General features: G+C 34.2%; 1 protein-coding gene across 1 annotated transcript in view; it reads right to left on the reverse strand.

Annotated features, from left to right (window-relative positions):
- Positions 1–13,989, reverse strand: part of prss12 (serine protease 12) — a 43,955-nt gene extending 29,966 nt beyond the window's left edge. The window contains exons 1-5 of the mRNA XM_051108351.1: positions 13,178–13,989; positions 9,155–9,293; positions 7,421–7,599; positions 5,470–5,620; positions 1,350–1,528 (exon numbers count right to left, since the gene is read on the reverse strand). Of these exons, the coding sequence (XP_050964308.1) occupies positions 1,350–1,528; positions 5,470–5,620; positions 7,421–7,599; positions 9,155–9,293; positions 13,178–13,490 (961 nt within the window). The 5' untranslated portion in view covers positions 13,491–13,989. The remainder of the gene's footprint in view (positions 1–1,349; positions 1,529–5,469; positions 5,621–7,420; positions 7,600–9,154; positions 9,294–13,177) is intronic.
- Between the last annotated feature and the right edge of the window lie 1,804 nt (positions 13,990–15,793).

Consider the following 15,793-nt stretch of genomic DNA (forward strand, 5'->3'; position numbering starts at 1 on the left):
GTATATTAATTTATTATAATTTTTATAGAATTTATATTATATATAAATAAAAATATTTTGTACATAACATATTTCTCTTACATATATACATGAATTTGTGTGTATTTACATATACATATTAATTACACACTGTAATTATATTAGGCAAACTAAAACTTTTATTTTGTATGCAATTAATCACGATTAATCGTTGGGCAGCCCTAGTTTTAATAATTGTGTTATGAGCCTTAAAGGAGAAGTCCACTTCCAAAACAAAGATTCACATATAATGTACTCACCCCCTTGTCATCCAAGATGTTCATGTCTTTCTTTCTTATAGTTAAACATTTCTGCATTTTTCTCCATATAATGGACTGATATGATGAAAGAAAGACATGAATATCTTGGATGACAAGCGGGTGAGTAAATTATTTGTAAATTGTTGTTCTGGAAGTGGAGTTCTCCTTTAAAGGATTAGTTCACTTCCAGAATAAACATTTCTCACCCCCAGTGTCGTCCAAGATGTTCATGTCTTTCTTTTTCCAGTTGAAAGAGAAGTTTTTGATGAAAATTTTCCAGGATTTTTCTCTGGGTAATAGTGGACTTAAATGGGACTCAACGAGTTGAAAGTCCAATTTGCAGTTTCAGTGCAGCTTCAAAGGGCTCTACACGATCCCAGCTGAGGAATAAAGGTCTTATCTAGTTTTTAACCACAAATGCTTGTCTTGCATCACCTCGCCTTTACGCAATATGTAGTCAGGTTGAAAAGGTCACGCGTGATGTAGGCAAAAATACCAACCCAGTGTTTACAAAGCGAGCGTGCAAAGAAAGTCAAAGCGCCATTTACAAAAAAAAGTAAAACAGTGATGTTTGACAACTTTGAAGCTGGAGGAGAAAAATGATTTTTGAGTTTTTGAACTGACGTACACAAACGAACAAGAACAATTAACAGCGCGTGACCTTTCCAACATGATTGCGTAATACGTGAGGTTGCAGACGTGCATCACAGAGTTAATACAAGACAAGCATTTGAGGGTTTTTTTTTTATAGAAAATGACAGATCGTTTCACTAGATAAGACCCTTATTCCTTGGCTGGGATCGTGTAAAGCCCTTTGAAGCTGCACTGAAACTGCAATTTGGACCTTCAACCTGTTGGGTCCCACTGAAGTCCACTATATGAAGAAAAAACCTGGAATGTTTACCTCAAAAACCTTAATTTCTTTCCGACTGAAGAAAGAAAGACATAACATCTTGGAAGACATGGGGGTGAGTCAATTATCAGGAAATGTTTATTCTGGAAGTGAACTAATCCTTTAAGTTCTAGATAAAGTGAATGTGTTTGAATAAATTTTATATATGTTATGTGTACCTGTAAGTGGGATGCAAGATACTCCAGCATCTTCTGTGTGATCACAGTTGTGCTCCCCCCAGGCGGTTTTTGGACACTGCTCTATGGAAAGCTCATTTCCTGTGCAGCTCACCTCATCCAACAATATTCGCCCTGAGCCTGCGCCGAAATATGCTCCCACCCAAGCCTTAGCAATGCCCCTGTACACATACATCAGAAAATAATACATCAAAAAAAACAATACTATAAAGGAATTCAAATCACTGAAATTTCTAACAACTAAAGATTAAAGCTGGCATCCCACAACCCTGATTTTTCCAGCTGATTTGCAGTCACTCATTTACAAAGTCATTAGAAAATCAGAGGGAGTTGTTTGTGTTGTGCATCTCGCAGCAGGTGGCTGCAGCAATTCAGCTTCCTGCTAAGTTCCTCCTGAAGACTATTATGATTCAGATAAGCTTTTTCTAATGCTGAAGAACTGATAACCTCCTTTAAGTGCAATAAGTAATTGTATTGAATGTGCACTTGTAGTGTATATCAACAGTATGTAATAAAAATGTATTTGTACATCAATATATATAAATATACATAAATATTAATAAAAGAAAAAGCCACTTAAATGTACATTTAAAAACTGCACTTTCTAATAATGCCCAGTGTTTTAATAATCAATTGTTGTGCTTGAAAGAAGTCGATTTATTTTGATGTGTTGAACTCAAAACCTATTAAACCACATGTAAATCACTTAATTTTTTGAGCTCTAGTGTACATTTAAATTACATTTTTAAATTTATAGTTAATATATTTATAATGTTCTAAATTGCAACTTCAACATTACAAATGTGTAATTATACATATATTTAAATATATTTCATACAAGTTTCAAAAGTATTTCAAAATTGACATTAAAGCATATTTTCGTTTATCATAATTGCTTGTCATTGCATTTAAAAGTACACTAAGCAAGACAATTCAAGGAAATTTGTACGGGTCAAAATTACAGATTTTTCTTTTATGCTGAAAATCATTAGGATATTAAGTAAACATCACATTCCATTAAGATATTTCGTAAATTTCCTTCCGTAAATATATCAAAACCTAATTTTTCTTCATTTGGACAACATTAAAGGTGATTTTCTTAATATTTTGATTTTTTTTACACCCTCAGATTCCAGATTTTCATTGGCCAAATATTGTCCTATTCTAACAAACCATACATCAATGTAAAGCTTATTTATTTAGCTTTCAGCTGATTTATAAATCTCAATTTCAAAAAATTGAGCCTTATGACTGGTTTGTGGTCCAGTGTCAAAAAATAAAAAATATCTAAAAATAAGCCAAAAAAAGTCAAAGTTTTATTATACATTTATAACATTTCATTTAATTGCAATTAACATACAATTTAATGTCTAAAAACACTGCATTCATTTCACTCTTAAGTATATTATTTTAAAGTATATTATTTCCGTTATAAATAATCTTTATATGCTAAAGTGCACTTCCTTATCACAACAGCCTGCTCAGACTATTTTAATTCAGCAAAAGCAAAACTACAGTTCATACCGCAAACATGGTGATTGTGTAACTGGGCGTTTTTTGTTTGCAGTAAATGCCTAATAAATTTAGGAACAGTCTATACAGTTTAATGAAAGTGAATTTTTCTTACTGAAATTACACATAAATATATATTACAGTCCTGAAGGATAAAATTACTCCTTGATTTAGTCTATTACAATTGTTTATGTTAGTATGACATCTCTTTTTTAATTTGGCGAGCTTCACATTGATTTGCAGGCAAAATGGGCCAATGAAGTACATAACAGGAAATGAAAGAGAAAAGTAAAAACAGACTGTAGATGCAACACTCATGTCCAAAATCGAATTAATTCAAGTGCTCCAGTGGGCCGCATTAAGAGTGTGCTATGAGATTATATATTTTTAAATCCTTTCTGTGATTAATCGGCAATCAAGCACGAAGTTCAGCAATCAATAATCCGTGAAAGTTGAGAGACAAATGAAGTGGAACTGCAGTCTCCGACGTGCACGAACCCACACGTTTTATTCTACGGGCGTTTTTCCGCTCAATAGAGAGCCCTTCACATGAGTGATTATTATACAAACTCACACACACCTGCAAAGCTCACTTTTGGGTACCATTTGTTACGCCCGTCGGTATAATATTGTCGAAAAGCTTGAAACAATCAACCTGATTCACATCTTGATCTTTCCATTGCCTCTTTCCGTTCCTCTGCAATTCCTTTCCTCCCTCTAAATCAGCCTTTACGCCTCTTTGCCCTCTCATTCTGTGTTCCGCTGGCTCTCATCCTCTCATTATCTCCATTTTCTGTCTGTCTCTCACACTCTCACTTTCTTACCGAGAACACTTTGGCTTTGTGTGACAGGAACCTCCCAATAAAATATTTCACATTTTTATGCAGAGAAGACACTCTACTCCTCTCTTTCCCTCTCTCCGTCTAACACTCTTTCCTCCTCTCTATCTTCCTTCTATTTTCACACATCTCGGTTGTAAAGAACGCCCTGGTGTTCCTCTAAATAGACAGTTTGTTCCCGAGAAACCAGGTCAAGCCTCTATGCCTTTGTTCAGGCAGGCAGATTTGTTTAGTTATTTTTGGTAGGACTGTCAATTAATAATTTATAATGAATTAAAAATAGTGGTTTAATGTAGAAAAATTAAATAATAAAACCTAATTATTAATAATAAGTATACACTACCAGTCAAAAGATTTTAAATGGTAAGATTTTTAATGTTTTTAAGGAAGTCTCTTTTCCTCACCAAGCCTGCATTTATTTGATCCATAGTAGAGGCAAAACAGTAAAATCTTGAAATATTTTTACTGATTTATTACTATTATTAGCAATATTTAAAACATGAGTACATTTTTTAAGGATTATTTAATAAATAGAAAGATCCAAAGATCAGCATTTATCAGAAATAAAAAGCTTTTGTAGCATTTATATATATATATATATATATATAGAATTATAATTTAATTGTAATTTTTTATTTAGCAAGGATGCTTTAAATTGATGAAAAGTGATGATAAAGACATTTATAATGTTACAAAAGATTTCTATTTCAGATAAATGTTCTTTTGAACTTTCTATTCATCAAAGCAAACCTGAAAAAAATTACTCTGCTGTTTTAAACATAATAATAATAATAATAAATGTTTTTGAGCAGCACATCATATGATCATGTGACTGAAGTACTGATGCTAAAAATGCAGCATTGAAGTCACATTTTAAAATATATTCAAATAGAAAACAGTTATTTTAAATTGTAAAAATATTTCAGAATTTTGCTATATTAGCTATACTATGGATCAAATAAATGCAGGCTTGGTGCAAAAAAATCTTTTGACTGGTACTGTAAAATAAATATTTGTTTAGAATTATGATTCAGTTGTGATTGAATTAATCAGAATATGGATTAAAAAACAATTCAAACTATAAGTGGTTTAAAATGTGATTCAACACATTCCAGTCCAAAGAGCAAGAACATATTTCAAGTATTTTTTTCATCATATGAGGCACGACATGAATGTAATGGCATACACAAAGATCAGTAGTGTCTTCTGAATTCATTCATTCTTTCTCATAAGTGGCATTCACCATCTATTGAATGGCAAGTAAGCATATGCATGAATGTTATCTGATGCATTTTATGATTTCAGTACCATGGCAAGATGGAATGAAATTTAATTTTCTGTCTTTTTATATCTCTTTCTGTCATTACTGTGGCAATATATGTAGATATGCCAGACATATACTAGTACTAATACTAAATTATTAACCGAGATATTTACCACCTCAATGGATCTTTTAATCTGTGTAATTACAAAACAACTGAATCAGTTTTGAAAAACCAAAACAGATAAATTTTGACTCAAATCTGGACCAAATGTCCCCACAAATGTAGTAATACCAGTACAATGGGGGACATTTTTTGGCCCCATGATGAAAACATCTCATAAATCACATAGAATGAAGTGTTTTGAAAATCTGGATTAGCAAAAAGTTTTGTGTGAAGGGTAGGTTTAGGGTTAGGGTAAGGGAATAGAAAATACAATTTGTACTGTATAAACACCAGTATGTGTTTGTGCATGTGTGTGTGTCTTACCCCAAACCCAGCTGCCTGCAGACCACCTCAGCATCGTTATCGTCCCATTGGTCATCACACACTGTTCCCCACTGTCCTGCATGATACACCTCTACTCTGCCCTCATATGTTGATGGCCCACCAGAGAGACGTACCGGGACAAACACTGAAGCTAAACACACACACAAACATTTAAGTTATTTTCTCTTAAAGGATTAGCTCACATCCAGAATAAAAATTTCCTGATAATTTACTCAACCCCATGTCATCCAAGATGTTCATCCAAAAGGTTTTTGAGAAAACCTTTTCAGGATTTTTCTCCATATAGTGGACTTCAATGGTGGCCAAAGGTTTGAAGGTCCAAACTGCATTTTCAATGCAGCTTCAAAGGGCTCTACACGATCCCAGCCGAGGAATAAGGGTCTTATCTAGTGAAACAATTGGTAATTTTCTTTTAAAAATTAATATTTATACACTTTTCAATCACAAATGCTCAGCTTGCTCTAGCTTTGCAATGTTCGTCTTCACAGATTACATAACCTAATTGAAAAGATCACATGCAGTTTGTTCGTCTGTGTATTTCGGTTCAAAAAGGTTGGGTAGGGCAAAAAACTTCATCTAATTTTCTCCTGCAACTTCAAAATCGTCCGATATCATTGTTTGACATTCTTTGCATGTTCGCTTTGTAAACACTGGGTCAGTACTTCCACCTACATCACGTATGACCTTTTTAACATCAAGTTACGAAGACGCATATCGCAGAGCTGATGCAAGCTGAGCATTTGTGGTTTGAAAGTGTATAAATACTAATTTTTTAAGAAAATGGCCAATCGTCCTCAGGACGCCTTGATCTTTATATGAAAATATGGGGAAACTGCAATTTGCACCTTAAAACCAATGGCCACCATTGAAGTTCACTATATAAAGAGAAATCCTGAAATGTTTTCCTCACAAACCTTAATTTCTTTGTGACTGAAGAAAAAAAGACATGAACATCTTGGATGACATGGGGGTGAGTAAATTATCAAGAAATATTTACTCTGGAAGTGAACTTCTCCTTTATCTTAAAAGTACAGTACTGTGCAAAAGTCTTAGGCCACTAGTATTTTCATCAGCTAAAAAATGGTTTAAAGTCAGTAAAGTCGGTCTTTTGCTGTAGTGTGTCAGTAGGAAATATCAGATTACATTTCCAAACATTCATTTTGCCATTAATCATAATAATACAGTGAGATTTTTTTGTTTGCACAAGGAGTCTGACAACAGCGAGTGCTCTGCACAGAGATCTGATCTCATCATCATCCAGTCTGTCTGGAATGACATGAAGAAACAGAACAAACTAAATCCAAAAGAACTGTGACAAAGTCTCCAGGATGCTTCAAGAAACCTACCTTCAAAGCTGCAACACTTTTAAAAGTTTTAGGCACTTGTGTAAAAATGCTGTAAAATGAGGATGCCGTCATAAATAGATTTTCTTTATCAATTACCTTCTGTTAACTAAATGAAATCAACATTTGGCGCGACCATTCTTTGCGTTTACAGCAGCTTTTGCGCTAGGTGCACTTGCGCAAAATTTTTCAGGTAGCTTTGCAAGTAGGTCTCTTGAAGCATCTTGGAGACGTTGCCACAGTTCTTCTGGATTTACTCTGTTTCAGTTTGTTCTGTGTCTTCATGTCATTTCAGGAAGACTGGATGATGATGAGATCAGATCAGTGTGGAGCACTGGCTGTTGTCAGACTCCTTGTGCAAACAAAAATCTCACTAGATTATTACAATTAATGGCAAACAGAATGTTTGTAAATGTAAACCGATATTTTTTACTGACACACTACAGCAAAAAATAGAAATAACTTACTTTAAACCATTTTTTAGCTGGTGAAAATACTAGTGGCCTAAAACTTTCGCACAGTACTGTATATTTGTGAATAATGATTATTATTGTGTTTATGTACAGACTGTGTGAGCGCGTACATACCCTCTACTGGCGTGCAAGAGACGGCAGCTGCCTGATGGTTAACACACTCTCCCCCATTCCAGACGGTGCGATTGCACTGCAGCAAGTCCTCTTCCTGTCCATCACAGCCCACAGTCTGCCAGTGAACAACAGAAACCACCAGACGCGACAGAGGACTCACACGTGCACGCGCTCTATAGCTGAGACAGAAAGAGACAATAGGATCATTATTGTTTAATTTGCTTTTCTCAGCTATGCATTTATTTGTTTATGGTGTTTCAGCTATTCATCTACCTCAGTCGAAGTCTGTAAATGGTAATCACATGTACAAACAAGAGGATTGCTAGCAAAAGAATGGAGCAAAAAGGTATCAAGACAATTTTTAATAGCTGAACTACAATGTTATTACACAAAAAAAATTATAAATCAATAATAATGAATGTGAACATAAGAACTTAATTTCCTGCCTATAAGAACTTAATGTGTAATGTGGGTAGTGTGGGGACCAAAAAGCTTGAGAAACCCTGTGGTAGACAGACAGATAGAAGACATAAATCAAAGTCTGTGAAGTCTATCTGTCTCTCCAGCTTTTAAATAATTCATGTCTATTCATCTATCAAAGTTGAGAGACCCAATGAATTATTCACAAATGACAAATGGGTACTAAGCTCCTGAGGTCAAATGATGACAGGTCCACACATGTGTATGTGTCAGTCTGTGTTTTAATAGTAAAATAATACTTTTTGTCATACTATCTCAGTTGTGTCATGTGATTTACGAGACCTTGCGGTCACCTCTCTCGGAGCACGCTCAGTAATGATCTCAGACAAACGCTCTCAGATAGGCATGCGTGAGAGTGTGATAGACACGAACCACATGGGTGTGTTCGTGACAAAGATTAGAACTCTCCAGAGAAATCAGCAATCTTTAAAACACCCGCACACACATATCCACTGCTGGACAACTTACTAAGCATATGCCGTGTTTTAAAGGTGAAAAATTGACCTTTGACCTTTGGCCCACTGGGGTCAAATACCAAAGGACTCTATGCACAACCTTACAAAGGTTGTTTTGTGGTTAGGTAATAAACAAACGGACAGCATATGGCCATCAGAACACAGTAGCTATCCCGGTAGTGACTGCAATGAAAATGTGGCAAAAAAACCCTAAGTACTGTGTTTTAAATTTGTCTCTCTGCACATCCCTTACCAATGTACAGTTCCGAGGACAGATATAATGTATCCTGAATATTTTTTAAGTATTACATAGACTGTCCAGTATTTAGGTGTTGGAAAAAAAAAAACTAACACACACACTCCGTTTCCAACTCTGTATATTGCCTACTATTTTTAGTATGAAACAGTATGCTTTATACAAGTAACACTAAGACACTGTTTTCACAAGAACTCACCACACTGTATGTTTAAATCAAAAAAAGGGCATCCTGTTAGTATCTCTTGGATGATTATTTAGAATTGAAAACCACTACATGTGCTCCTTAGGAAAAAGGTAAGGCCTGCATTGTGGGCGATAATACTTTAAGTCATTCATCACACCAGAATTGGAAGGTCAAGTCCAATGCATTGCATTATGGCATCTAGTATTCTGCATAGTGTGCTCTGTGGTATACTGCATATTTGGCAAGCGTAGCTGGTCATCAAGATATTGCACAAAGTATACATAACTGCAGAAATAGCACAAGTGGTATGACAGTATGTTATACATACTGTATGTATATGTGTGTATGTGTATTACCCCTGTCCCAGCTGTCGACACACCACAGCGGCATCTCGGTCATCCCAGTCATTACTGCAGATGGTTCCCCACACACCATTCAGATACACTTCTACTGTACCATCCAGCTTGGATCTGCCTCCTTGTAGTCGCAAAGAACCTGCAAAAGCACAAAGTTAGCGAGTTAAACTTGAGAGAGTAGTTGACCTCTCCTGCTCAGGCAGGTGATGAAAGTGAATGTTCTGCAAACATTTGGTTCCTCTGGTCTCTGTAATTTTATTAATCCGTCCGCATTACAAATGTTCCCACAGTTATACAGCAAGAAAACATAAATCCATGACTTGCTTTATGTGATGACAGAGAAGTGCTTTGACGTCCATATGAGTTCTAGTCAGCTCTATAATAAATGTGTGTGTTTGTGTGTGCGATACTACAAATTACTGCCAGCTATAATGTATGTCCTGAAAATAATGTAACCTATTGAGTACAGCAGTACAATCTGGTCTATTATGAAGCTAGTGAGCAGAAATAAGAATATACACAGATTTGCAGTATATATTAATTTGTAGTTATGACTATTTTAGTTCTCATATAGATTGGATGTGTTGGATGTGAATAAATGTAATTCAGAGATAATAATTATTAAATTACACTAGACTGGTACAAAACAGTGCAATATTTTATATTTTAAACGTAACATATACCATATGTGACCCTGGACCACAAAACCAGTCGTAAGTGTCAATTTTTCAAAATTGAGCTTTATACAAGCTAAATAAAAGCTGAATAAATAAGCTTTCCATCAATGTATGGTTTGTTAGGATAGGACAATATTTGGCTGAGATACAACTGTTTCAGTATATGGAATCTAAGGGTGCAAAAAATTCAAAATATTGAGAAAATGGCCTTTAAAGTTTTCCAAATTAAGTTCTTTGCAATGCATATTACTAATCAAAAATTAAGTTTTGATATATTTACAGTAGGAAATTTACAAAATATCTTCATGGAACATGATCTTTACTTAATTTCCTAATGATTTTTGGCATAAAAGAAAAATCTATCATTTTGACCCATACAATGTATTTTTGGCTATTGCTACAAATATACCCCAGCGACTTAAGACTGGTTTTGTGGTCCAGGGTCACATATAAGTTGTATTAACTTAAAAGGTACCCAAAATACCACCTAAAATTAGACACAGAAAATAGATTAATGTAAACTTGTATTAAAAATACTTTTTCAGTATTAATATATATCCACTTGCTACTGAAACAGATGTCTGTGCGTGAAAGCACTTTTCATGCATTAAGTGTTTACAGTATGTGCAGCCCAGCTGCTGCATTCAGAGCAGTTATAAATCACACACACAACCACACATGATGCCAGCACATGTTCTTTAAACATTTCAGAGGATCAAAACATTCACAGAACATTTGGAAATTGATAGGCTGCTGATGTGCTGGAAATATAAACTAATAGAATACTGAAATATTTAAATGAACTCATCCGGTTTCCTTTTAATACACATTAACAAATGTTCACATGCAAAGTGCTTTTTAACTAATTAAATTGGAAAGATTGTAAACAGATGTCAAAAATAATAAATACAGAAAGATTATGGAAGAACTCAGACTGCAGGTTTAGCCACCGCCAAGTTATCTTACCAGTGCCAATATTAGACCCCATAAGTAACATCATTAGACTATTTGTGTCTGTATTTAAATTTCCGATAAACATTCTTAGAAAATAGTTTGATGAAATTTTTATGATTTATCAGAGGCCATGAGGATGAACATTCCTATTCTTTAAATTGACCATGGTAACCACAGTTTTCGCCTGTGAACCACTTTCTGGTAACACAGGGGATACTGGGGCTAGTTGCCACATGGGAAAAGTGCTTATCCCGCATTGGGGCAAGTTATTACAAAGCTCAGTGTGTGTTCCATGAAAATTTTTTCTTGGGAAACCTATGGAAATTTGAGCTTTTTTGTAGCCTAGACTTCTATACCAAAAAAAATGATTTTACACAAAACTTGTTATAAAACAAACATCTGTACTGCTCATGTGTCCCTCATACCAATTTAATGATAACAAATGTAACATTTATCATAATTTTCACTTTTTTACAGGACTGAAGCTAAAAACACAAATTGTGTGTCTATGTACTCTTCATTCTAAATTATATTTTAAATTTAAAGGTTTAACTAAAGCCATAATTTTATTGTTATAGTCCTTAACATGTCAGATGGTAATCAGCAAGAAATGCTTTCATTCTTAATTGTGTTCTTAATTCCCTTTTTTTTTTTTTTTTTTTTTTCCAAATATATTAATGTGAGAAGGTATGATTGGGTTGAAGACTGTAACACATTTAAAGTGACACATTGCCTTCAATTTTAATTTTCTGTTTTGTTTCTCTGTCATATTGTCCCCTACTTTCTGGGTTAACATACTTGCATGACCAAAATTGTCATTATGCTGCAGATGTGTGTGCATATGTGTGTATGTGTATTTTCTGATGTATGATTATTGTCAAAGTTTAAGTGGACATATTACATTAAAAATTTAAAATTAAAAATTTAAGTTGCCATGATTTTGGTAAGTATATATCTACTGAAACATTTTTTTTTAATAAAATTATTCAAATCAAGTAAATAAGTCAACCCTGTCACAAGTTTACATCCCCATAACAATGAAAAATTATACATACACACACACACACATATACACATATATATATATATATACATATACTTCCACTGCTCCTCATGTAGTGTAGGAGAGTAAACCATATATGGCAGCAATAAATTAAGTAAGTACTATATATAATTATGGATTAAAATGAAATGTTGAAAAATAATAATTTTTCCATCATATTTTTATGTGATGTGTTAAGAACGTGTTGACATGTGGACAGCACCCTCCCTGACTATAATAACGCCTCAAAAATATGAATAATACCTATGATACTACTAACCATTCACCACTTAAGACACCTGAATTATGTTATTTCTGGTAAATGATGTCACATATGTGTGAAGTCTAAATTATTATGGGCATAGAATGGTTAGTGTGATGGTCGAGTTTAAAACTGAGGGACATAATTTTAAAAGTCAGGTTTTTTTATCAAATATCTTACATTTTTAAGAAAAATATTTTTCACAAGAAAGGAACACAAATAAATGCTCAGTGAAGTGCCTCGGCGACATGACAAGACGCTTTGTTTAAGATAGACATTATTTTATGCAACAAAAAAAAAAATATTAAAATGCAATAATTATGTTTATTCATTATAATGGGCATATCAAACTATTATGAAAAGCTTCTAGAAATTCATTTTAGAGAACCACCACATTGAAAACTCTGAACTATTACCGAATCCCAGGAATGGCCCAGAAACTGACTTCTAAAAACAAACTTACCTTATTAATTGGAGTTAAAAGTGTGACACATTGAACCGCTCTCCTGTACAGTATATCTTATGTCCGTCTCAAAACAATTAATTCTCTCACGTTGTCACATAGGTCATAATTTCAAATACTGATTGTCAAATTAAATCGCACTGGCTTCCTCATTAGCGCATTGCGCTCCAGAAATAACCAAGCGCTAGAGCAAGCGAGACGCGCTTATGCGCGATTAATAACTGCTAAAAAGTCACAGTTGCACCATAAATTATATCAGAAACTTTTGTTGGAGACCCAAATGATAAAACGACCTCGTCCGCGGGATGAGAGTGACCGCTTTGTTCTCAGTTTAGGTGCTACCTGAGGCGCATACCTTTCCCACGCATGGATGTATTGAAGTTTGAACATGTCTTAGCTTGCTTGTATGCCCTGCACTGTTTTTGACCTGTCTATGCATGGCTTAATTCTGAATCGTAAGTTTAGCAGAACATTTAAGAATAAACAATAGGCTATACTAATCTTAAAACCTCTAACAACTAAGGCGCGTTAACCCTTTTGTCTAAGAAATGCTTGACGCACAGTCTCACATAAGTTAATATAAATGGCTGCTTTTGCGAATTAGATACTTTTGTCTGGTATATACCTTGCTTGCAGTCGCAGTACCCCCAGTCTATGCGTCCTCGGCTGTTTGGGAAGAAACACCACGGTCGAATTCTTCCGTCCGGGTTCCGACAGAAGCTGTGATCCCCAAGCCCTTTCCCCGGATACCGCTCTATAACACCGGGCACATCGCTCCAGTTCATGCATTTCACGCCTGATTCGGTTGAGTCTATGGATCCCTCGTAAAAGCCCGCTTTCCCTTTGCTCTGAATGCAGTCGGTGAACGGAGAGCCGTCACTACACGCGATCAGCAGCAGCGAGCAGACGGTGAAGAGTAATCGACATCTCACATCCATCACGATCAACCTGTCTCTCACTGTCACCACAACCTAAATAACAATAAAAGCTCGTCTCCAGTTCCTATGTGGAGACATGGTCCTTAAGTTGTCTCATCTTGTCTTTTGGCTGTTATCGGAGCAGCTCAGACGCGGATCAATAAAAGAGAAACCGGGGAAGCCCGGGGCTTAATGACTCATGCATAGTGATGATTGAGTCACCAGAGAATTGAAGTTTTAAAAAAGAAGATTAAAAATCGTTTAGCAATTATGTCTTGAGTCAAAAGTGTCAAGGTGCAGAATAACCAAAATAGTATATTGCAAAAAAATTGTTAAAAATAGTTCCACTATAAAATCACGACACCACACAAGCTTCTGTAGGATGTTCCACGGTCTAAGGTACGCGCCGAACCTCCCAAAATCTGAACTTAAACGAGAGTCTGCCCCGTTATCACAGTGCTGGCGTTATTTCAGTAAGAGTCTGGTCATCAGTTTTGTTCTCTACGGGGCTCCGGTGTGAAATCTTCTGTTCACGCATTCAGGGATATAATCGCAATGACCAACAGCCGAATCAAGGTTCATGTCTGCCCTCTTGTGTCGGTAAAATATAACCTGAATTAATACATATTTCATTTTGTAAATAAAAATGAAAAAAAAAAGCCTGGGGTCAGCAAGATTTTTTTCAAGAAATTAATGAGGATGCATCAAATGGATTTTATTTAAAAATATTGAACTAGTACATTTTATTATAAACTATTAAGCAACACCAATGTTTTCAACTAAGATGATAATAATAAGTAATGTTTCACGAAATCAGCATATTAGAATGATTTTTGAAGGATCATGAGACACTGAAGACTGGGGTAATGGATGCTGAAAATTAAAATAAAAACAGCTGTTTTAAATTATAATAATATTTAATGATATTACTGTTTTTCTGTAGTTGTAACTGAATAAATGCAGCCATGGTGAGCATAAGAGACTTCTGAATTTACAAAAGTGTGAAAAAAAAACATGAATTTACAGACCTCAAATGTAGCATAACATGAAGAGATTGGAGGTGTCTGTTTACTGATGTCTCTCTTGAGAACCTTAACAAATTCAGGGGATTTGAGTCATTCTATCATTTTACTTCCCTTGTTATTATTAATATTTTTAAGAAATTGTAGCCTAGAGAATTGAATAAAATTGTTAAAATATAAATGAAAAAGTTAATTCAGAAATTTCTAAATATGTACACTACCAGTCAAAAGTTTCTGAACAGTAAGATTTTTTTATATTTTTTGAAGACGTCTTGTCTGCTCACCAAGCCTGCATTTATTCAATCCAAAGTACAGCAAAAAGTAAAATTCTGAAATATTTTTACTATTTAAAATAGCTATTTTCTATTTGAATATATTTTAAAATACAATTGTGATTTCAAAGCTGAATTTTTAGCATCATTACGCCAGTCACATGATCCTTTTGAAATCATTCTAATATTCTGATTTGCTGCTTAAAAACTATTATTACTATTATACTGAAAACAGCGTAGATTTTTTCAGGTTTCTTTGATGAATAGAAAGTTCAGAAGAACAGCATTTGAAATAGAAATATGTTGTAACATTATAAATGTCTTTATAATCACTTTTGATCAATGTATCAAAGCATCCTTGCTAAATAAAAGTATTAATTTCTACAATTTCTTGCTGACTCCAAGCTTTTTGTATTGTGTGTAATGTTATAAAAGCTTTGTATTTCAGATAAATGCTGATCTTTGGATCTTTGGGTCTTTCTATTCATCAAAGAATCCTGAAAAAATGTACTCAACTGTTAAATATTGATAATAATAATAATATGAAGAAGAAGAAGAAGACAAGTTTTTGAACAGCAAATCAGCGAATCAGCGAATCAGCAAATTAGCGTATTTGGTTTCTGAAGTATCATGTGACATTAAATAGTGGGAAAATGATGATGAAAATTTAGCTTTGATCCCAGGAATAAATTGCATTTTAAAATATATTCAAACAGAAACATTTTAAATAGTTTAAAAAAAAAAAAAAAAACTTTTCTAAAAAAAAAAATCTAACTTTTACTGTACTTTGAATCAGATAAATGCAGGCCTAGTGAGTTCTTTTTAAAAAAAAACTTACAAAACTTAACTGTTTAAAAAGTGAAAAAGTGTATAAATGAACGTGAACACTTTCTGTTTAGGCTACTTTTTCTCTTTATCAAAAAACATTACAAACGTCCAAAAATTTAAGTCTCTGCACAACATAAATACTTTAATAAAACATAAGCAAATTTAAATAAAGAAAACTGAAAAATGTGGGAAAACATTCGAT

Source organism: Labeo rohita, chromosome 1, assembly GCF_022985175.1.
Source record: "Labeo rohita strain BAU-BD-2019 chromosome 1, IGBB_LRoh.1.0, whole genome shotgun sequence".
In the NCBI taxonomy this organism is placed as follows: Eukaryota; Metazoa; Chordata; class Actinopteri; order Cypriniformes; family Cyprinidae; genus Labeo; species Labeo rohita.